The sequence below is a fragment of the Haemaphysalis longicornis genome, unplaced genomic scaffold (genome assembly GCF_048455015.1).
Source record: "Haemaphysalis longicornis isolate Haplotype H1 unplaced genomic scaffold, Haemaphysalis longicornis Haplotype H1 scaffold_12, whole genome shotgun sequence".
Lineage (NCBI taxonomy): Eukaryota > Metazoa > Arthropoda > Arachnida > Ixodida > Ixodidae > Haemaphysalis > Haemaphysalis longicornis.
In genome coordinates, this window is record NW_027526225.1 from 80,811,543 (window position 1) to 80,834,489 (window position 22,947).

Genomic DNA, 22,947 nt, shown 5'->3' on the forward strand with positions numbered 1-22,947 from the left:
TGCAGCAGACAACAGCGCAATCGACCGTTGTGGGGGAGTGGATCCGCCAAATGTACGAACTACCACAGTTCGCCGTCCCAGCGCTACGCCGCTCTGCATGCACTGAGCGACACGCGCTCCCGTATTTACTGTCATAAAGTTTTCGACTGTCATCATCATCATCATCCCCAGCTTATCTACGCCCACTGCAGGGCAAAGGCCTCTCCCATTATTCTCCAATTACCTCGGTCCTGTGCCAACTGTGACCAATTTATCCCCGCAAACTTCTTGATCTCATCAGCCCATCTAACTTTCTGCCGCCCCCTGCAACGCTTGCCTTCTCTAGGGATCCACTCTGTTACCCTTAATGACCAGCGGTTATCTTGCCTTCGCATTACATGCCCTGCCCACGTCCATTTCTTCTTCTTAATTTCTACTAGTATGTCTTTAACACCATTTTGTTCCCTGACCCACTCCGCTCTCTTCTTGTCCCTTAATGTTACACCTATCATGGCGTATTCATGGGAGGTCAATACTGTATATATGCAGTATTGACCTCTCTGTGTCAGCGCATACCTCCTTCACCTCACGACTCCAGACTCGTGAATTCGTTTAAAAGCGAAATAAACAGCGTCAAGCAGCGTGTTTATTCCTGCAAATCAAGCCATCGCGTCAGACATTATGAAAACGGCTGCACAAATGTATGCGGAAAATGTTTAATTTTTAGTGTCCACACAGGACCCCACTGCTAAACGAGATATAGCCGTGCCTAGCTACCCGGCATTACAACCGCCAATGTGGCAGCAGGAATCACGTAAAAGCGCTAAACGGGGCACCGTATTGCAACCATCGCGAAACACCAAACAGACGCCAAAAAGCTAAGCTGAGCCTGCTGAACAACAAAGTTACGGCCTAACCACCGCAGACGCTTTCTTTCTCATTCATTTTGCCTGGCGTCACTCCCTTGGCTCGCATCTTTTCTGTGTTGTCCTTTTGTATCAATATTCTGCAAAGACAGCTGAAAGCAAGCAAAAACTATGGCAAAGTGGTTGGCGCGAAACAAGTTCACATTTTATGTTTGTACGTGCGCCCTGCTACGCTCCGTCGTACGAACACACCCTTATGGGAAACAAGTGCGTAGGTGCTTAGCCTCCGCTGCCACGGTACAAACCTTGCTTGTAGAAATACTTGTCAGGTCGTGCGTTAAACTAGTGGAGCTGTGTGTAATAACACGGGCGTGTGCTGGCGCGCGTAATGAGCGGACGCAACACGAAGCACGCTGTTAACGGGCGACGTAATGATCGGCCGAGAGGCCGCTCCGGAGCAGCGCGGCGTGCAAAACGGGGCACAGCGAGGGATGCGTTGCATTCCCCGCGGACCACCAACATGCACATGTGCTGGCGTTTTGCTACATAGGCTGGTAGCAGGAAGCGGGAATCCTCCACCTCCAACGCGTTTCAGATGGAAGTCTGCAACACGGCCTTTCCTCGTCTAAACTTTGAACAAACTGACACGTGGAAGACTTGGTCAGATGCAACGGAATAAGTAAGATTAAGCGAAGCTAAGGATAGGTGTAACACGAAGGCAGACAACAATAGAAACGAGTTAATGCCCGGTACGTCCTCACGACATAGCGATATAAAAAAAAATCTTACGTTTTTCAGGGTCGCGCTTCTTGAAGGTTTCGTCATGCGTATAACCAACATCCTGCTTGGTGTAGAGGTTTAAGGATTTTTTTTTTGTTCTGCTTAATCACCATTATTGAAAACGGACGGACGGACGGACGGACGGACGGACGGACGGACGGACGGACGGACGGACGGACGGACGGACGGACGGACGGACGGACGGAAGGAAGGAAGGAAGGAAGGAAGGAAGGAAGGAAGGAAAGTTAACCTGGCTAGAGCCTAGTTTGCTATGTTGTTGGTTATACCTATGATGCAATGAGGGAAGCTATACGGCTCCTGACCACAACGCGTATACTTTGGTGACCAAGTAACGAGGCATGGTGTACTCACGTCCGAAGACTACTACACTTAAGCAAACACCACTAGACGGTGACTCCCAAAATTCTGGTCCTAATGACTAAAGCTATCACGATTATGGGAGCACGCATAAAATGAAAGATCTGTTTAGCTTGGTTACAACTTGTTACACTGCACTTGGTTACACTGCAGCAAATGCGATTTTCGTACCATCGATTTTCAATACCCCACCGTAGTGAACGGCGTCGACACATTTTCGCAGAACGGGCCGTATAGTGTTTTAGCACACCGGCTGCGCTCAAACTGAGCTAATCGAAACGGGCCATGCACTGAGCGTTTGGAAACATAAATTCGAAGTGAAGCAAGGAGGCTCAAGCTTTGAGGCTTTCAACGCTTTGAGGGGGTGAACAGGCTAAGCAACAGCGACCAGCAAAGTGGTTTGTGTAATGACGACGCCGATCTTGAAGAAAGTCCACGAGCTCATCCGGGGAATCGGCTACGCCGTACGTGCTCAGATAGAGGCTTGAAAATGGCAGGGTCAGAGCAGGTTTCCCGAGCATGTAAAAATCGCCTCAATGAAAAACGACAGACCTACAATCGCGACCGCAGTGAGAACGCCAATAAAGATACGACCAGAATTCAAACGCGCCCCAACATACACGCATTAGCAATATAGGCGAACACCAACCGAAAAAAAACACCCAAAACATAGCACACAGGCGGCTCGCATTTGGCGTCGACTGCAGACCAACACATTCTACAACACCACGATACTCCACCACATATCTCCCTCCACTTACCCCTACAACTGCCCTTCTTGCTCCGTCCCAAACACTACCTACCACCTAGTCTGGGAATGCCCCTACGCGCCCAACCCCCTCCCTTCCCCATCCCCTGAGCAGTGGGAGCGCGAGCTGGCCAGCTCACGGTGCGAGGACCAAGAACGCCTCATCACTCGCGCCCAAGCAGCTGCGCTAGCTCGCGGCTATCTGGACTGAGAAAGCCACCCACTTTTATGCTCATTAAATGTTTTCCAATCCAAAAAAACCCCAAACATGGGTGGGTAGCATTACTCGTGGCTGGGATGGTTAGGTCATGTGTCGCGACTAAATAGTTGGCTCGACTCCAAAAAAACATGGCATATATATCGTCCAGAGGGCGTGCGAGGAACGACGAGACGGCTAGAAGAAAAGGGTGGACGTGATTATGCGTAGGGGAAGGAGGAAAGAAAGGCACAGGCGACTTCTTTCGCGCCGACGAGCTCCCACGCAGCCCAGCGTCGCGACGGCGGCAGGACGTTGACATAGATGTCGCGCCGGGAAGGCAGACAAGACAGTGTCATAATACAAAGGCGGCCAAAATCAGAAACTGGGCGCCGCTGTCGGTCCGGCTGCGTCGAACACCTTCGAAATAAAAATGCCCCGGCACCGCTTCCTCAGTGAAATTACTCCAGTGAAGATGACTGGCAGCACCGGGCATAGTCTGGTGGTTCTCCTGTTATAACGGTCTTCACTAATCGTTCTAACACTGTCGTGTACGTCGATAAGACAGAGCTCTATCCAGGCTTTCGTCTCGTCTCCGAGGTGTTGCCCTCCTTGGCATCGGACGCATACTGTTACACATACACGCACGGCTGATCCGGGAGGACGCGCCCGGCGAGTCAATAAAGCGTCCAGCCCTGAGACAAAGCACCCGGCAGGGTTACTACTGCTGGATGGCCAAGGCGGCGGGCACTGACGACGCCTTCGCGTGCAGCGACGACCGAACACTCATGCGAGAGCACGTACTACAAGGAAGAGCTCCGTACATGTACGGATCGTCGAACACGAGGGCGGCATTTCAGAAGCGTTCTGCGCTAAAGAAGGTGAAGCCGTTGAAAAGCGGAGGCGAAACATTTCCTATACAACTGATATATATACAGCGTGTCCCAGGTATCAGCAATGGCGTTACTCGAAGAAATCCTAGTGCATAATGTTTCCAGTACAGTGGAGTAGCGGCCATATATTAGTTAATTAATTAATCGTAATAATTATCTAAGTCGAGAAGCAGTGCCCTAATCATTAGAGTCAATGAGGCACATGTACGCACCCACGAGGGACACGTGACTTCGGTGTTTTAAGCGACGTACTAAGTGCGTGCTCATTTATTCTGACTGATAAAATTCTGACCCGCGAAATATAAAAAATACCATGCGACCCCACTCCCACCCGCACCATAAAGCAGCGCTCTCAAATAAGCTGATTGAAAGCAACTGATTTGCCTGTCACGGACCCTGAAGTGAAGAGACAGCGCGTCGCCTTGGTAATGAATGTCATGTATGGAAGTCGCCGCAACAACAAGTTTCGCGGGGCGCGTGCGGCAGATAAGGCACAAACTCGGACGCGATTTCTTCTGGCTTTCTTTTCTTTATTTCATTCTGGCTAACTCAGAGACAGCCTGTTATGAAGTACTGTTCAAAGCTATGAAGTTATGAACTACTGTTATGAAGTAAACCGTCCAGTTTTTCTCCCCTAGGAGCCACTCCAGTAAACTTGCACGTTAACATCAACGAAGCAGTAATGCTCGTACGGCTTCACCACTGTTTCACCACTGGTGCATATTGAAGAACTCTGGTTCAAATTATTAAAGTTTTTCACCACCATGCCCACCCCCACCTCCTAGTGGAAAGTTTCTGAAAACTACACACCAGGATGCCACTGCGCTTAGGTACACCAGAATGCAGATGCCGGCAACGATGGACGCTTCGTATATAACTCATAAAACGGGAATAAAAGCCCAGTATCTAAGCCTAATACGGCCTTCAAGAGCACCTGCTCTCCACCCGCGTCTTACCCAAAGCGAAAAAAAGTCTGATAAAAGGCAGCGACGCATCGCAAGCTTCTTTGAAAAACTCGGTGATACATTCGCGAGAAATAAAATCGAAACCAGAGATAGCGTCCTTCCAGCCAACGCTAAAACCACAATTCAGACCGTGCCGCTGCCGACACTTACACGAGCTGTATTGACCCATTTGTCTAGGTTTCACAAAATCAGGCAGTCAGGGGCGGCTTCACGACTCGAGAGTTTCAACAAGCAACTTTCCGAAGAATAATGAGAGCGCAAAAAGAGCGCAAGCAACTAGAGGGGCGACGAACACGAAACAACAACAAAAAAAAGCTTCCCCTCTTTGTCTTAAGTGCCGGGAAAGGAAACGACAAGAAGCCACGTGGGACTAACACAAGAACGCGCGGTGCGCAACGGCTTCCCTTGCATTTCGCCGCGTGGGCTGCGTAGACGTCGACAGGCAAGTTGTCAAGTTTGTAATCAATACAAACTGCGCGCCCCCACTGTTTTTCCTTTTGTTTTCAGGCCAGTCTAGCCCGCTTTTCGGAAATCTCCGCTTGATCCATCGCCACTTTCCGCTGAACAACTCCCCGCGTTCAATTTTCTTCGTCGCGAAGGAAACGACACAGGAAGCCTCTCTCCGCATAAAAGCCGGGACTCCGCTACATCACAAAGATAGATGCCTTGTTCGCGGCATCGCCGCGCGATTATTCTTATTTTGCGTGCGCGCGACACTCACGAAATATGGAAGGGGGAGTCGGCGGGGCGCCGCGCTCGATCGGCGCAGCGTTTTTGATCGATTGGCCTCCGCGCCAAAAGCTGACGTCAGCTAAGGAATTTCGTATCGCTGATCGGGAGTTTGGTTCTTATACATTACCCGTCAGGAAGCTTTATCAGAAGAGGACAGGTTGATAATCCCGTGTCCTCTCAGTTGATCACAATGACCCTGACATTGAGCCAGTCGTTCCGGAAGAGTATAGTGTATTGCGCTCGTGTGAGTCCAAAGCTATACCGATTGTTAGAATGAAAGAAGTAACTATTGAGTATGATGGTAGGGTTTAACGCACCGACGCAACGCAGGCGATGAGGCGCGCCGTAGTGGAGGGCTCCGGATTAGTTTTGATTACCTGGGGATCTTTAACGTGCGCCGAAATCTCGGACACATGTACGGGTGTTTTCGCTTTTCACCTCCATCAGAAAAGCAGCCTGCCGGGAATCGAAACCGTGTCCTTGTGTTCAGCAGCACAACGCCTTGACCACTGAGCCACCGCGGCGGTTTGGACTAACTATAGCCTCTACAGCCTATGCCGACGATGTGAAACCAGAACTCCCCTCGTCACAGTAATAATGTATAACGACAAAATCCCCGAGGTTCCTTGTGACGCTCACGAGCCCATGGAGGCAGGTTTCCGGCCGTGACGGCCGCTTTTTAATGGAGGCGGAAAGCGAAAACACCCGTGTGTCGAAATGTCGGCGCACGTAAAAGATTGTCAGGCGGTCGCAACTAATCCGGAGCCCTCCACTGCGGCGCGTCTCATAGCACCAAGTGCAGCTTCGGCGCGTTAAACCTCAAAAATATGAATTAAAAATTTCAAGTTCAACTAACGACGCTGATTTTGCGGTGCTGTTTTGCGGCGCTGTTAACCGCGCTGTGTGAGTTGAGACCTTCCTCGTCGCCGCTAATACGAGGGGCTTAGTTAACAGTTTGCAGCGCCTCCTGAGGTAGATCCTTTTTTTTTTTTTTTTTCACCTGGAAAATTCGCTGCAGCGTGGCAGCTATATAGGTGGGTATGCAAAGTATACGCTCTTTTTTAGGGACCGGCGAGTGCATCTGCCGACTCCGTAAATACAGGCAAATAGCCCATTATCACCCCTGAATTTTCCGTATCCCTTTTTTCAAAATATTTCTACTTTTTTGTTTTTACTCTTAGAATATCCGCTCAATTTTATTTCTTAGAGAGCGAGGCCGACGCGACTACGGGCCCTCATCACCGCGATCAATGACACGGAAGTTCGACGCACGAGCGATAAAGGACCGCGCTTGTTCCTGAAAGCAGCGTGTACGAGCAGCCAACTGCGCTGAGATGACATTCTGGGATGAACGCGAGAATATGAGCGAGCGGACAAGAACGGGAATCGAGGAAAAGCACGAGGAACAGGAAGCCCCAAGATTTCTTACTCCCGCCACTACTTTTCTCGCTTCGTTACCATTCCGGCTAAACCCTCCCTTCTGCTAGGCTATCTTCGTTTTATCTGATTGGTTTCACTGACTAAACTAAATTCTTCTCAGCCAATCCCCTTGAGTGGGTATGCGCCATTTACTACGGGCCATCATCGTCATTACCACCGTAAGTGCGGCGCCGGCGCCGCAGCAAGTAACGGCGCCAAATCTAAATCAGTTTAAGTTCGTTCTGTCGTCATCCAGTAAATATGCCCGCTCCCTCCCGAAGGCATTAATGACAGTCGTTTTGCAGGGAGGAAGGGAAGATTGGAGACAAAGGGAGTACAGACGGAACGTGCAAATCTGGAGACGACGACGTGCTAGCCGCTCAGAGATGGTCTTCACCGTATTGCTCGACACTTCCAGCAACACTTACGCCTTTCATTGCTTTTTTCCTTCTTCGATATAACTCAGCAAACGAAAATAATAAAGCAGGGTTAAGGGAATCACGCCCCCGAATCCTCGTCTTTATCCTTTTTGCATAGCTGTCCATTCCGACTGCGCTATACGAACGCGCTGCTGCGTCATCGAGCCCAGCGCGAGGAAAAGAGGCGCAGAAGAGGGGGATATCCTCCTGTTCCCAAAAGAGCTGCGACGCTTTGGCGACAAGGGCATGATGGCCTCCACCGCGATAATCGTCCCTGACAAATCGAAGCAATAAACGTGCGAGAGATGGACGAGACTAATGCGGGAAAATTGCAAATCACAACGCTCTTTCCTCCTCCCTGCAATTTTTAGAGCCCCATTTTCCATTGTAATCGGTGATCGCACAGCAGATGTTCCTAATCCATTCGATGATGCCACTTGCAAATTTCCATCTCTCCCAGGCGTGGGTGCGAACAATAGCCCTCGGTTCTTTAAACCCCGTGTATCGATTATTCCAGGAAACGTTCGCCGTAGCAACTACATTAAACTTATACGATCCAGCGGAATGCCTGAATGACGCCACTCACTGGATTTCACAAAACCGTGAGGGCGCAATGTATGAAGCATTAGCTGTTTTGTGTTGCATACGTCTGCATCGCTGCCCCGGTTCCGACCATGCACCATAAAGCTTAAAATGTGAGCGACAGATTGAATAACTATAGGTGAGTGGCTACTCTTACACTATAGTGAAAATAATACAATCTTTGAAAATGTTGAAAGTGTAGAGCTGAGAAAGCGCTAAACAGTGAATACGCGGGAATTGAAGTCGACCGCATACGCGAGGGCAACCGATTAATTAAGAGAACGCGGGGCTCATTAAAGAGCTCCAAATGTTTCTGCACACCCGCCGCGGTGGCTCAGTGGCTAAGGCGTTCTGCTGTTGAGCACGAGGTCGCGGGTTCGATTCCCGGCCGCGGCGGCCACTTTTCTAATGGAGGCGAAAGGCAAAAACGCGCGTGTGTTCGAGATTTCGGCGCACGTTGAGGATCCCCAGGTGGTCAAAATTAATCCGGAGCCCTCCACTACGGCGCGCCTCATCGCCTGCGTTGCGTCGGCGCGTTGAACCCTACAATAAATGAATCAATCAATCAATCAAATGTTTTTTTAATAAATGAATGAATTTATTGTCAAGAAAAAGGTAAGGAAAGACCACCAGCAGGCGTAAATTGTCACACCTAGGGGTGGACACCGGAACGCCTGCTGGTGTGGGAGTTGATTTCTGCACACAACCGCTTCGGCCTGTTTCATATCCACATCTCCGCCGAAACAAATCAGTCGCCGCCGTTAAAAATCTAACCTGCCACCCGCAAATCAGACACTGGTGAATCATCAAAAGCGGCGGCCACAGGATCTGAGTATTTATACGCGATTGACAGACGGCGGCCATAACTTCTGGCTTCTTATAAGCTATAGCTCCACATGGTATACCCCTGCCGTGTCCTGCTGTAGGCAAGATTCTTAAGCTACGTTCCTTAAATATAATCTAGTAATTAACGCTGTTCGGACAGGAATTGTATGCTTCGCAATTGGTGAACTGCTTTCTGGGACCAGTCTATCGTGTCTCTGTTATCACCACCTCTCTATCTCTCCATTCTACGCAGAACCCGAATATTAAAAAAAGAATAAAAAACAACTCAACACACCAGTTGATTGGCGGAGTCATGGGAGGTGAGTCGGAAGATAATAGGTGTAACGTTAATGGGTAAGAAGAGAGCGGAGTGGGTCAGGGGACTGACGCGTGTTTAGGACATGCCAGTAGAAATTAAGTGGAAGAAATAGGCATTTAGAAGAACTGCGAGTTGGGCTTGTTGGTATAGGTTCATAATGGGAAACAGCGCAAAAACAAAACTTGGACAAGAAAGACAAACGGGACGAAGCGCTACTAGCAACTGAAACGTTTAATCGTCAAAACACACAAATATATAGACACAATCTAAGCCACCGCCAACACAAACGTACAGTACAATCTACAATATTGTACAATCACGGGGAACAACCACCAAAAACACTGCATACAACCAAACCGCACGTGTTCATACTCCGAAAAATGCACGGTACACTTTATCAGCCCTTATCCAAGAAAGCAAACTCGGCATCTGAAAGCAAAACAGAAGGTTGGCTGACACACGTTTTTTCCTCTTTTTTGATGTAAAATGCTTCCATTATCTCTCTTGTTGCCCGCTTACGGTGTTTGTCAAGAACGGTGGTGTGCGGTAGCTCCGGATGGCACGCGCATTCCTCGTGGTTTTTGTTTCCATCAGTGAGCGTGAGTGGCAACTCCGGACGGCCCGTGCACTTCTTGCAATGCATGGCCAAATGGGAATACGGCGCCCCTTTTAATGAGCTGTTATGCTCACGAAGGCGAACGTTCAGGCAGCTCCCCGTCTGACCAATGTACTTCTTTCCACACTTGAAAGGGATACTATACACAACGTCCTTACCGCACTCAACAAATTTAATGCCATGTCTTATCCCACAACCATCCGTCCTTTTTTCCTTCTTGTCTGCTAACCTTTGCACCGCAGGGCAAATCTTAGCCACTTTGTTTTGGGCTGAAAAGACGACGCGCACGCCATATTTGGAAGCAACTTTCTTCAGCCGATGTGATACACCGTGTAGGTAAGGAATGACAGCTATCTTGTCAGGAACTGAACCCACTTCATTTTCCTCCCCACGGGCCACGCTTCCAGCCTTCTTAATCTCCCGGCGATTCCTTTCACAAGCCAAACGAACAGAGTCATCTGGGTGCCCGGCTGTCCTTAACCTGTCTACCTGGGCAGCGACACTCTGTTCCATGAAATGTTCGCAGGATTTGTTCAAAGCTGATTTAATGCAAGAAAAAGCAACACCGTTCTTCACCAGCTTTGAGTGGGCTGAATCGTAACTTAGTAACTCCTTGGTAGACCTTGGGTGGTACATCCAGCAAGTGTGGGTTGGCAGTAAAGTAATTAATACATCCAAATACTGGAGTTCACGTTGCTTAGGCACCTCAAACGTGTAATCTAAGCCCAAACCTTTTTTCCTGAAGGACTTCATGACATCCACAAGTACGCCACAGCCTTGGCCTTCTTTTACTAAAACAAGGTAGTCATCAACATACCTAAAAAACTTAAGATTTCTGTCTACCAGCTCCTTTTCAATTGATCTGTCAACTCTGCTTAGAAAGATATCAGAAAGCACCGGAGCAACACGAGACCCAATACAAATGCCTGCTTTCTGAACGTACACCTTGCCACCCACTCTGGTGGGTTGGGGTGGCAAGGTGTACGTTCAGAAAGCAGGCATTTGTATTGGGTCTCGTGTTGCTCCGGTGCTTTCTAATATCTTTCTAAGCAGAGTTGACAGATCAATTGAAAAGGAGCTGGTAGACAGAAATCTTAAGTTTTTTAGGTATGTTGATGACTACCTTGTTTTAGTAAAAGAAGGCCAAGGCTGTGGCGTACTTGTGGATGTCATGAAGTCCTTCAGGAAAAAAGGTTTGGGCTTAGATTACACGTTTGAGGTGCCTAAGCAACGTGAACTCCAGTATTTGGATGTATTAATTACTTTACTGCCAACCCACACTTGCTGGATGTACCACCCAAGGTCTACCAAGGAGTTACTAAGTTACGATTCAGCCCACTCAAAGCTGGTGAAGAACGGTGTTGCTTTTTCTTGCATTAAATCAGCTTTGAACAAATCCTGCGAACATTTCATGGAACAGAGTGTCGCTGCCCAGGTAGACAGGTTAAGGACAGCCGGGCACCCAGATGACTCTGTTCGTTTGGCTTGTGAAAGGAATCGCCGGGAGATTAAGAAGGCTGGAAGCGTGGCCCGTGGGGAGGAAAATGAAGTGGGTTCAGTTCCTGACAAGATAGCTGTCATTCCTTACCTACACGGTGTATCACATCGGCTGAAGAAAGTTGCTTCCAAATATGGCGTGCGCGTCGTCTTTTCAGCCCAAAACAAAGTGGCTAAGATTTGCCCTGCGGTGCAAAGGTTAGCAGACAAGAAGGAAAAAAGGACGGATGGTTGTGGGATAAGACATGGCATTAAATTTGTTGAGTGCGGTAAGGACGTTGTGTATAGTATCCCTTTCAAGTGTGGAAAGAAGTACATTGGTCAGACGGGGAGCTGCCTGAACGTTCGCCTTCGTGAGCATAACAGCTCATTAAAAGGGGCGCCGTATTCCCATTTGGCCATGCATTGCAAGAAGTGCACGGGCCGTCCGGAGTTGCCACTCACGCTCACTGATGGAAACAAAAACCACGAGGAATGCGCGTGCCATCCGGAGCTACCGCACACCACCGTTCTTGACAAACACCGTAAGCGGGCAACAAGAGAGATAATGGAAGCATTTTACATCAAAAAAGAGGAAAAAACGTGTGTCAGCCAACCTTCTGTTTTGCTTTCAGATGCCGAGTTTGCTTTCTTGGATAAGGGCTGATAAAGTGTACCGTGCATTTTTCGGAGTATGAACACGTGCGGTTTGGTTGTATGCAGTGTTTTTGGTGGTTGTTCCCCGTGATTGTACAATATTGTAGATTGTACTGTACGTTTGTGTTGGCGGTGGCTTAGATTGTGTCTATATATTTGTGTGTTTTGACGATTAAACGTTTCAGTTGCTAGTAGCGCTTCGTCCCGTTTGTCTTTCTTGTCCAAGTTTTGTTTTTGCGCTGTTTCCCATTATGAAGAAATAGGCGTGGTCAGGACATGTAATGCGAAGGCAAGATAGCCGTTGGTCATTAAGGATAACACAGTTGATCCCTAGAGAAGGCAAGTGTTGCAGGGGGCGGCAGAAAGTTAGATGGGCAGATGAGAGCAAGAAGTTTGCGAGGATAAATTGGACCAGTTAGCAGAGGACCGGGATAATTAGAGTTCTATGGGAGAGGCTTTTTCCCTGCAGTGGCCGTAGACAAGCTGATGATGATGATGATGTAGACACACACCAGCAAGCAGTGTAGTGTGAAAACACGCAGGAAATACCACCCGTTTATTATGAGCCTCGTCGTAGGCCTGAGAAGAACAAAACAAATCATTTCATGCGGACTTACGCGTTTCGCCGTTGGGTTCACACGGAAATGATCCGCGCTTGAAAGTATATAAAAATGGCTCCAGCTTGTGACTGCGTTTATTGCTCGAAAGGACGCGGTTGCCAGAGCGGAACTCAACACAAGCACACCTAGCTGTGTCAAAAACTCGCAATAAGGGTGGAAGGGCACAAACACGAGAGTTGAAACAAGGAGCGATTATCATTAATTTCAATCCACTAAGAGCCCTGAGGGCGCAGGATGCGGTACTCGCAGGCAATGGCCTTCCGTTTTATCGTTTGTCTTCCTTCTGAAGCGTAGTGCTAGTAACAAAAAAAGATACAAGCTGCACATATCCTCAGCAAATTTGTTTGATAACACAAATTTGTAGCATGCGCGCTTTTGTGCATAGAAACCGTCGAACCCAGACAGCCGTGGGCATATGAGCCGCATATAATACGCGACACGCACATAGCGTAATTGCTTCTGAAGCGTTGCTCTGATGAACCGCACCGCTTAACGTCAACACACACACACACACAAAAAAAAAAACCCGGGCCATCTCCACTAACGTAAAACCTAGGGAGGGGCGAAGCGTGCAGTGTATAAGTGTATTCTTGGCGCCTTGGCGTTTTTGCCAACGGAGATGAAACCGTTGGGAGGGTAGAGGTATACAGTTTTGCTGTAAAAGTCTCGTGTATTTGAAGCACGGTTCTAGCGCGAGGCGTAAACGAGTGTCCCGGTGTCTTAGTACCGTGACTACATGAGACGACGGTTACGACGACGACATGAGACGGCAAAGCCCCGAGCCCCTAAGGGGCTTTGCCCCTAAAAGTTTGAGCTACAATTCATGAAAGGTGCGCATCCGGGTACCGTTACCGACGACCACGGCACTTCCCGTGTTTCTCTGCCACACAACGTAACTCCCCACACTCCGTCACGCAGCGACCAAATGAGGCGCCAGTGTCGCCCGACCGAAGCTTCATCCATCCGGATTACGACGTGTACGTCGGGGAAAGAAGCTCGACCACTACGGTGGTGCAAGTTGGGAGAGGAAGAGAAACCCCGACGGTAATCTACCACAGCGGCCCAATGAAAGCATACATCGCGCGGCCGTTTTTTCGCGTACGCCGTGTGTGCAGCAGGGAACCGTGTGTTGATCCCCCACACCAAAAATGGCTTGACTTGACAGTTCATTTATTGCGTTTACAATCGCTTACGATACCGACAGCAGAGAAGCGCACGAAAGGAATTTTTTTATGGTAATTCATGGTTTCAATATCGATCATCTTCATTATTACTCCCGTCAGCGTCATTAGCAAGCAATATTCGTATAAATTGCTGAATGGAGGCCCTTCCCACCTATACACTTCCCTCAGCGCCTTATTCCCGGGTCACTGGAGTTCGTTTTATTTTTTTTTTTTTTTTTTACTGGTGCAGCTCTTTATTCCACGCGTACGACCGGTACCCCATCTTATACCTTTCGTGGTTTCCCTTTGTGTTCTTTCCGTTGCTGATGAAGCACGTTTGTTCTCCGTCACACGTAACTTATATTGCTTTATCGGAATCAGAATGTATCCGTGAAGTATTTGGGGTGTTTATTAAACCTACATTCATAGGTAGTGCCTGGACTGAAAGGGAAGGTGAAAAAAGCTCCAATATCCTCACGTTAGCGAGAACGCTGAAGCAAAATCGCCTACTTAATAAGTGGGAAGACATTCCGTACACTTACGAATTCTGGAAGAGGAGGAATTCGCACAGCTAAACGCCCTACCGCTGTGTACGATTGGCTACACAGTCTTCCCGTGCAGGATCACATAAACGAACGGTTGTATCGAACGGCGGACAATATAAACCATTTTTAACAGCGAAGCTGTTTAGCAAATCGTAATTTTTCGTGTCCGCAGTTACAAATACCAAGAAAATGCCGAGCATACGCACTTATGAAGATTCGCCAAGACTGGCCAATACGAGCATGCCAAGGTAGAGAGATTGGCCAAGATTGGCCAAACAAAAAGCTGCAGCTTTCACCGTAATCGTGACAACACTTGCTCGGAACGAGAAAGACTCCAGCGTTCACCGTAAGTGTGGCAATGCTTTATCACTTCAAAAAAAAAAAAAATCAAGCTCACACTTATAGCAACAAAGATGGAGTAAATGTCGTAGTGGCAGCTAAGCAGCAGCGAATCGGCTGCAATCGTGTACTTAAACCGTCGTGATTGCCGTAAAGATTGCGTACAACTTCTCTGCCTTCAAGTCTTAGGCGTTAGTGTGAGCTCCCTTCATTTTTTCCTTGCGTACGCGGTTTCCAGTACCCCGGCGACATTTGCTACTAACAAAGGCGACGTTAAAGAAAACTGTATTCACTTAAGGTCGGGTAACGACAGTTGACAGAAAAACTCAGAGCCGGACTTCAGCTGAAACAATTCTCGATACCGTACCGCCGAAGATACAAAGTAGCGGAAGTACGGATACCTCCCAAACAAGAAACAGAGGGAGAAAAAGCACGAGAGAGCGAATTACTACTGACACGGCGCAACGTCTCACGGACACCCGCCCTTCAAATTACGTTCCCCTCGGGCACGCATACTCGGTGCAGACGACCTTAAAAGAAGCCGGGCGGAACAGAACACCGCTTGCTCATCGACCGTAACCAACGAGATGCAAAGCGAATTCTCGGGGGGCATAAACGGTCGGCGAGCGAGGATGCACGGAAAGCCTAAATTTAACCCGTTTACCCCACTCCTCAAAACCCCCGGGAGTAAAAACGTGATCATCTTGAGAAGGGCCGCGCGGAGAAGCATTCGAGACGCCAGTGTTGCCGACCGACGCAACAAGACGTCTCGAGAATCGCGCGCAGTTCGACTCTTCAGCGAAAGAGATATAGAAAGAACTTTGAGGACCCGCTCACTCGACGCGCTGCGCGGAGAAAGAAACTTCCGCAGCCGCGCACAGACCGCAAGGGGAATAGGAAAACCGCGGGCATGTGGCGCGGCAACGACATTCTTGCATTAGCATACGTCAGAAGAGAGAACGACCCCGGGGCAAATCGCAACGGAAAGATCGAAGACGGGGGCGGAGGCAATCGTCCGGACGAGAGGCAGCGGCGGAACACTCGAACCTTCAAATTCAATCTGCTCAAAAAAATAAAATAAAAATAACGGGAAAAGATGGGAAAGTTTACATTCGGAATACCGATACGTTCATTTTTTTTTTCCAGGCAGACAGCCACATACGGCGTGACAGGCGTCGATCATCAATCACGCAGTATGCATGCACATTCCCTTCGAGATAAAAACGCTGCGGTGCAAAGGTTCCACCTTCCTTTGGCAACCTTTGGAGATGAGTTCCATTTTTATTATTAGTTTTTTTTTTTTTTAGCGAAACAGCAACGTAGATGGGAGAGCCGACCCGAAGAAATTTTGGGCACCTCAAGCTTTGCAGCAACGACCTGAAGATAGAAAAGGTATAAAAAAGGATGAACAGCGCACCCCAAAACACTGAAGCCTGGTGGGTAGGTCGGAGTTTCCTCGCTGAAGGCGCATGATGTCGATAAAAATGCGGAAACGAAACATTAAAAGCCACCTCACCAGAGCTACAAAAGCCTAAAACAAAAAGAAAGAAAGCAAAGGTGGAGACGGAACGAACCGGATGAACGGACGTGTAGGAGGTTGGAGGAAAGAGTTAGGGTTTGTTTCGAAACAATCTCTGCCTGTCTCCGGAGTCATCCGCATTTTCCCCAGGTTCTCCATCCTCTCAGTCGTCGCTCCGGGAGAGATTGGCGAAAGGGGTGAAGCGGGAGTGGCACAGTTTTCCGCGGAGACGACAGAACCGTCGCCGGTGCTGGTGGCGGAGCCAGTGCGGAGGCTCAGCGGAAGAGGGGGAGAGGCAAAGAGGAATTGGATGGGGGTGTCTACGCGGAAGTTATCGCTTCGTCCGCCGCAATCATCTGTCTTGATCTGCCGCGGATTCAACGGATATACCCGGGTAAGCCCGTCGAAGCATCACGACGTGACGAGCACGCGTTTAGGAACCCAGGGAAGCGCAAACGGCCCGGTAAAGACAGCGGAGTCCAAATATAAGGGGCCAAACGCATTTAAAAACAGTGAATAGAAAACAGTGGGATGGTGTGTAAGGGCCAGAGGTCGGCGGACTCATTCATGAGTCCACTCACTCAGACTCATTTGGACTCAAACTCACGCGTGAGTTTGAGTTTGAGTGAGCACGAGGCTAGTGTGGCATGGTGAGTGTGAGCTTGAGTGAGTTTGAGCCTGACAGTTTGAGCACGCCTGAGACAGAGTGAGTTCTGAGTCCATTTTGGGTTCTGAGTACATTTTGAGTTCTGAGTCCATTTTGAGTTCTGAGTCCATTTTGAGTTTGAGTCCATTTTGAGTTTGAGTCCATTTTGAGTTTGAGTCCATTTTGAGTTTGAGTCCATTTTGAGTTCTGAGCACATTTTGAGTTGTGAGTACATTTTGAGTTTGAGTCCATTTTGAGTTTGAGTCCATTTTGATTTTGAGTCCATTTTGAGTTCTGAGCACATTTTGAGTTGTGAGTACATTTTGAGTTTCAGTACATTTTGAGTTTCAGTACATTTTGAGTTTCAGTACATTTTGAGTTTCAGTACATTTTGAGTTTGAGTCCATTTTGAGTTCTGAGTACATTTTGAGTTTCGAGTTCGAGTGGGTTCTGATTTTTGCGCTGACTGTGAGTTTGAGTTTGAGTGAGCGCAAATGTGCTGCTGAGCAATTAGCGAGTTTCAGTGAGAGGTGATTCCAAAATAAATTTGTGAGTGAGTTTGAGTGAGCCGCGCCAACTGTGCCGAGGTATGGTGGGGGCACACAACGTGGCACGTCACCTATATTAATGAACAGCGGCGAATCACTATCCCTTTATGCTGTAAAAGCCTCGCAATTTTCTTGGTTCCACAAACGGAGCCTTATATATAGCCGTACCCACCCGTTTACGTGTACAGACACTTAAACCTGCTCTAAATGTCTGCAAACTCACCAAAACGCCCACTCACGCCCTGACTGCTACCGCCCCAGTCTCTGAATTTGGATTTTCTGAGAAAAACAACGGCATACTAAATTCAATTATTCCACATAAGTCGCATTCAACTATGCTCTCTTAAATTTGCCGGGAAAAGTTTGAATGAAGACCAACTTGAAAACGCTCTGACGCCCAATAAATTGGCACAAGGTGGACTAAACCTAATTTCATCTTTGTCGAGGGTTCGTAGTATTGTAGATTCTTGGGCCGTCCAACTAACGAGTGAAGTGGACCCTCATTTTTTTTTTTTTCGCATGAACGTTTATTGACAAAATTAAGCTTCTAAAGAACAAGGAAAGTTACTCGCTCAAAATTCATCGATTTGTTTGTCACGGCAAATATTTATTCGAAAAGGGATTTATTCTCATCACAAAACACGGCTTGTAAAGCATCTCAAGCAAAACTTTTTGCGACCGAGTTAAACGTCACCAACGATATGCTCTTACCGGAATGTTTACAGTCAACGGGCAGAACGTTGGGATGAAGCACTCACTTCCGACCCGGCTAAAATCTATGCAAGATCGAGGACACCGTTGGAATGTCCTGATAAAGGTAATCTCCTTTTGAACGCACCATATATAAACGAGTTATTGTAGGCCACTTCAGGTTAGGTACTTTCTTTATCATCATTCCCCATAATATGGAAAGGTCATAAAAGATTATTTACGCAGCAATGGCTTTAACAATAAGCTGTCAGGAAAAAAAAAACTACCACCCCGTGGCGTTCAGTCAGTCGGCCTGGAAGACTCCCGAACAGGACGGAATGGGAGCTGAGCCATTATCGGCGATAAGGACTCCAAGTCGAAAACGGAGGCACTTTCCAAGCTTCGAGTGGAGCCCTATTCCGCGCCGCATACGCGTTCCCAGAAGGAAAGGCACCAGCAGCAGATGGCGAGCGCCGCCGCGCCTGGAGTCACCCAGGCAGTCGCTCACGTTTAGGCCTCGCGAGGACCCCCTCCTGAAGACTACAGACAATCGACGAGACTGTCGCATCACCCTGGCGGTCTCGGTCAGGAAAGTCCGACGAGCGTTGAGGACGAGCCTCGCAAGCCACAGGACCCAAGCAAGAGCGCCGAGGACACCCTGCAGGCGTTCGGCACTCCGCAGGGTAGCAAACTTATCCTTCCGCTGTTCTAGCATGGTTTCGGCGGTGTGCTCGTGCTTCCTAACAGCGGCGAACTCTTCGTCGGGATCGGCGTTCAGCATGGTCCGCTCTTCGTTGTTAGACTTCGTTGTTGTTCGTTGTGCATGCTGGGATCCGCAGTACGGCGAGGCCTCCACGTTGAGCTGACCATGTTCGCTATCCCTCAGGTTGTTCACCGATATGTCGGCGTTGTTGCGACTACTTGCGCAATGCGGAACAAAATGCTGCAAAAAAGGTGCTAAGAACCCCATAAATAATGGCAGTATGTTACGCTGAACTGCCTGCTAGTGCGACGACGACGATGATGATGATGATGACGGCCGATGGCGGCAGAGTATTTTCGCCTTCCTCTTGTTCAGTAACCGCCACAGGCTGTCGCTTCAGCGAGTCGGGTTTTTTTTTTTTTTCATTCGTGTAATTTATGTTGATTGGAAGCATAAAAAAGTAACAAATATTGCCCCTTTAAATCGATACAAGGTAGATAAGCGATCTAGCAACCTTCACCAGTAACGGAAAACATAAACACCTCGCACAGTTCTGTCAACACTGTGTTCCTAAGGCAAAGGGGCGGGAAATTTGAAGGGATTAATGTCGTGGGTCGTTAAATGCTTTATAAGAACAGATAAGTAGCGCATCTATTCACTGTAACCTATCAGGGTGAGCGTTTCAGAAGCAAAATAAAAAAGAGAGTACTTCAAAGGCATCTCCAGTTCAATCTCAAAGGGAACGGTGGAAAGTGGTGAGCCAGAAACACGGTGTAAGAATATTCTTACAATATGGCCAGAAACAACGTAACAAGAAGCAATAACGGTACTGAAACACGTAAAAAAAAGGAAGATTTGTGCCACAATCAAGCTGCACCTTTTCGACATTTATTTGTCAACACAACATAAAAGAAATAAGCGGAATTCATTTTCTTTTTTTTTTTTTTTTGTCTGAACGTGAAACAAATGGTTAAATCCAAGAGCAGGAAATGGACGTAGTGGTCAACTTACCCTTCTGGGAGCGCTTGAAGACCCTGACGATGAACTTTTTGGCGTCGGTCACCACCCTGCGGTACTCCCCGACGAAGTTCGTCACACGGCACAAGTACGTAGCACTCGAATTCACACTGATTTTCAGTTCAGACTGCGACGACGTTCGCGACGGCTGCACCGCTGAGACCTAGAAAAAGAAAAAAGAAAAGGAAAGGTGAGAAAGGCCCTTATTGCAGTTCCGAGGAGCGAACGAAGAACGTCTGCGCCACCATGGGCTCGAATTTGCGATACGCCTGTTCTGGCACTTCACTTCGCCATGTTTTGTAGCTAACTACACTTATTAAGTGCGAATGCACTTCTCAAGCGACCCTGAATCACGCGTCCACCGCCGTCCGTTCGTCCGCACCACATACCCACTTAGGGCGATTGGCCAAGAAGAGTTCCTAATTTCTTTAGCACATACCCACTTAGGGCGATTGGCCAAGAAGAATTCTTTCGCATCACCCGTGCATTCCCACTTCCCCATCGACGACTGCTGCTTCGCCAGGAGCGGAAGTCGGGGCGAGTACTGCGGCGTCTACCTCGTCGGTCACGTCTACGCGAACCTCGTGTCGCACGCCGTGTCCACCTCGCCGGTCAGGGACGAGTCGCCGTACAGTGCCGTCTACACCGACGCGTACTCCGGCGACGGAATCGTGGTCGTCACCCTCTACCTCGCGCCAAACATCTCGCGCGACGACGTCGTCGAATACGTGGACGCGGCGATGGAGAGTGTGGCCAAGCGCGTAAAGCCCTCGGACCCGGTCGTGGTTGTTGGGGACTTTAACGTGGACGTGCGAAAGGGCGGCGAGTGGTTGATGGAATACATGCTCGCCAACCACTCCATGACGTGCCTACCGCTAGAGGCTCCCACCACCATCAACGGCAGCTACATCGACCTGGCCTTTGCGAGGAACTGTCTGATACGCGCGGTCTTGCAACAACTCTTGACCGTACATTCAGTGACCACAAGGCGGTCATAATGACCGTCAACTACAACAACACCAACAAGTGCTGAATAAAGAATACTTTCGTTTCACTTTACTTGCGTGTGTGCGTGATCTCCTCGAACATACACTTTAATTCACCAAGATTTCCAGAGAACGACTAACGGGGTGTGGGAATCCCCACTTGATCACGCGGGGGTGTTAAATGCAACTAACAGGCGAATGCCAACACAGTTCAACATAACTCCCCCTCATAGCATCACCCGTGCATTCGCACTTCCCCATGCTCCCCTTCGGGGAAATGCGGGTGTTTTTTTTTTGTAATTCCCCTCGTCATGCTTGACTTGATGCTCTGTATGTAAGGTGGCCATGGCCCTTCAAGCTGTTTCAACAGCTTTTTTTTTCGGGTCTTCCTGCAACCTGGTTGCGAAATAAACCCAATTCAGATAAATTCTGCCTTTCCACACCCCCTCCACTATTCACCTCCTTGTTTTGGCGGAAGTTGGCACTCTTACACTGCCCGTCGCTCACACGGTCAAAACAAGAGGGGCGCTACCCTCCACAGCGCTACAAAATGGCTCGGGTTAGAAATAGAGAGACAGAACAGCCCATAACAAAGTGCTTTTTTCTTTATATCCAATACTTGGTTTATAGTGATCGCCGTGTTCGGAATACCACAATGTAAACGCAACGGCAGAGCTAAGAACACGGATGTTTTAGGTCACCTCATGCACTCTCAATCGAGAGCTCCCCTCTCCACATCCTCGTGCTTTCGGTTCAAGCCACGCAACGATCATCCCTTAGACCGCGAGTTTTGAAAACGCACGTTCTAGTCGGAAGAGCTGGCCGAGGGGAGAATCTCGTTAAGTTCAGTTTCCTGGGCAGATATTTGCCGGAAAACGAAAGCCAGCGCACAAATGTACTGCGCATGCGCGCGCGCACACACGCGGGCTGCCGCAAGCACACTGAAACACGTGACACTCCATCCGTTCAGGGTTGTCTTATATGCGAGTTTAGTGCGCGGAGTTGTACAAGCGCTCGTAATAGAATTCAGTAGTGAGAGTAACGTAGCCAGAAGATGGAGAGGGAGAAGGCAAGGAAGATGCAAGCGTCTTGGGCCATACCCCGCGTCCATCCGAATTCCAGTCACGCGCCGCCAATAAAGCCGACAGCGGCCCACGCTCCCTTACAAATTAAAGTAGCAGCTGCGCTTCAAATGTGGAAACGACGGGGCCGGCGAGCTCTGGGAGGTCCGCCGCGGGTTTTCGGATCAACTCGGCGAAGGCCGGATAATTGATTTAAGTGTTCTCGAGAACGTCGTCGCTAAAGCACGCCGACGCGGCGACCGCCGTGGCGACGACGGCGAATACGGCCCCGCCGCCTTCAGCATTCTTATAGTGCTGCAGACGTGCCTGTGGCGTCTTGGGGAGGGGCTGTTACAGCATCTGAATGATTCATGGGTCGCACGGGAGTCTTTCCTGGCGGACTTGAGATGGGGGGGCCGGAAGCTCTTTCTTAGAGAGACTGGGCGGCCCACAGCGCCACCGTGCGCGTCTGTCGGTTGGGCTTTTGTGACCTGACAAAGCCGCACAGGTGCGAGGTTTTTACGGAGATGAAAGAAGGTGCCAAGCTGGACAAGAAGTTTTCGCGTCCCGCAGTAATGTCGATTTATGAGGTCGGATAAACTGAGTCACGTTTTTCTTTTCTTTTTACTGACGCGTACACGTGTTTACAAAACGTACTTTGCACAACGGTAAACCCTCGTTATAGCCGTTGTAACGAAATTACTTCATTACAAGTGTTTCATGGCCACGAATAGAATGTAAAAAAACACAAACACCCACATTTAACAAACTACCGCTTATAACGAAGCCGATTTCCTGTCCTTCATAATTCTTTATAGCGAGAGGTTGCTGTGCGCGCTAAGACGCACACTCATAACAGTAGTGGACTGACGCTGAAAAGCTGCCTTGCTGGGATACAGATTTTCCCGACAACGCCCAAAATGAAGAGGCTTACTGACATTGCGGGGTACATAAAGCCGTTCGTAAGTTAATTAGATGAGCACCCCTGAAGTGAACAAGAATGTCCGACTGAGAATTCCACGAATTTTTTTCCAAGGGGCCTTGAAACAAACCAGGAAAAATAACATACCCAAGTAACACTCTAAAGCTGCGCTGTACTTTTAAAAAGCCAACTAACTTTGTCATTCATCGCATCCTTCGCTTCATTATTAAAATGGGAAAACTACTTTTTTTTATTTCAGACGTATTCCATTTTCGGCTTCCTCTCATGGGTAAACCACAGTTAAATGATATGCCGCACACTTTCTAAATGAGCTTTTT

At 48.7% G+C, this 22,947-nt stretch overlaps 1 protein-coding gene across 1 annotated transcript in view; it reads right to left on the reverse strand.

Annotated features, from left to right (window-relative positions):
• The window catches only part of LOC144162859 (muscle, skeletal receptor tyrosine protein kinase-like), a gene marked incomplete in the record, with an annotated part of 645,867 nt that overhangs the window by 297,717 nt on the left and 325,203 nt on the right, over positions 1 to 22,947 (reverse strand). Inside the window, 1 exon segment of the mRNA XM_077693565.1 lies at positions 19,635 to 19,803. Coding sequence (XP_077549691.1) covers positions 19,635 to 19,803 — 169 coding nt within the window.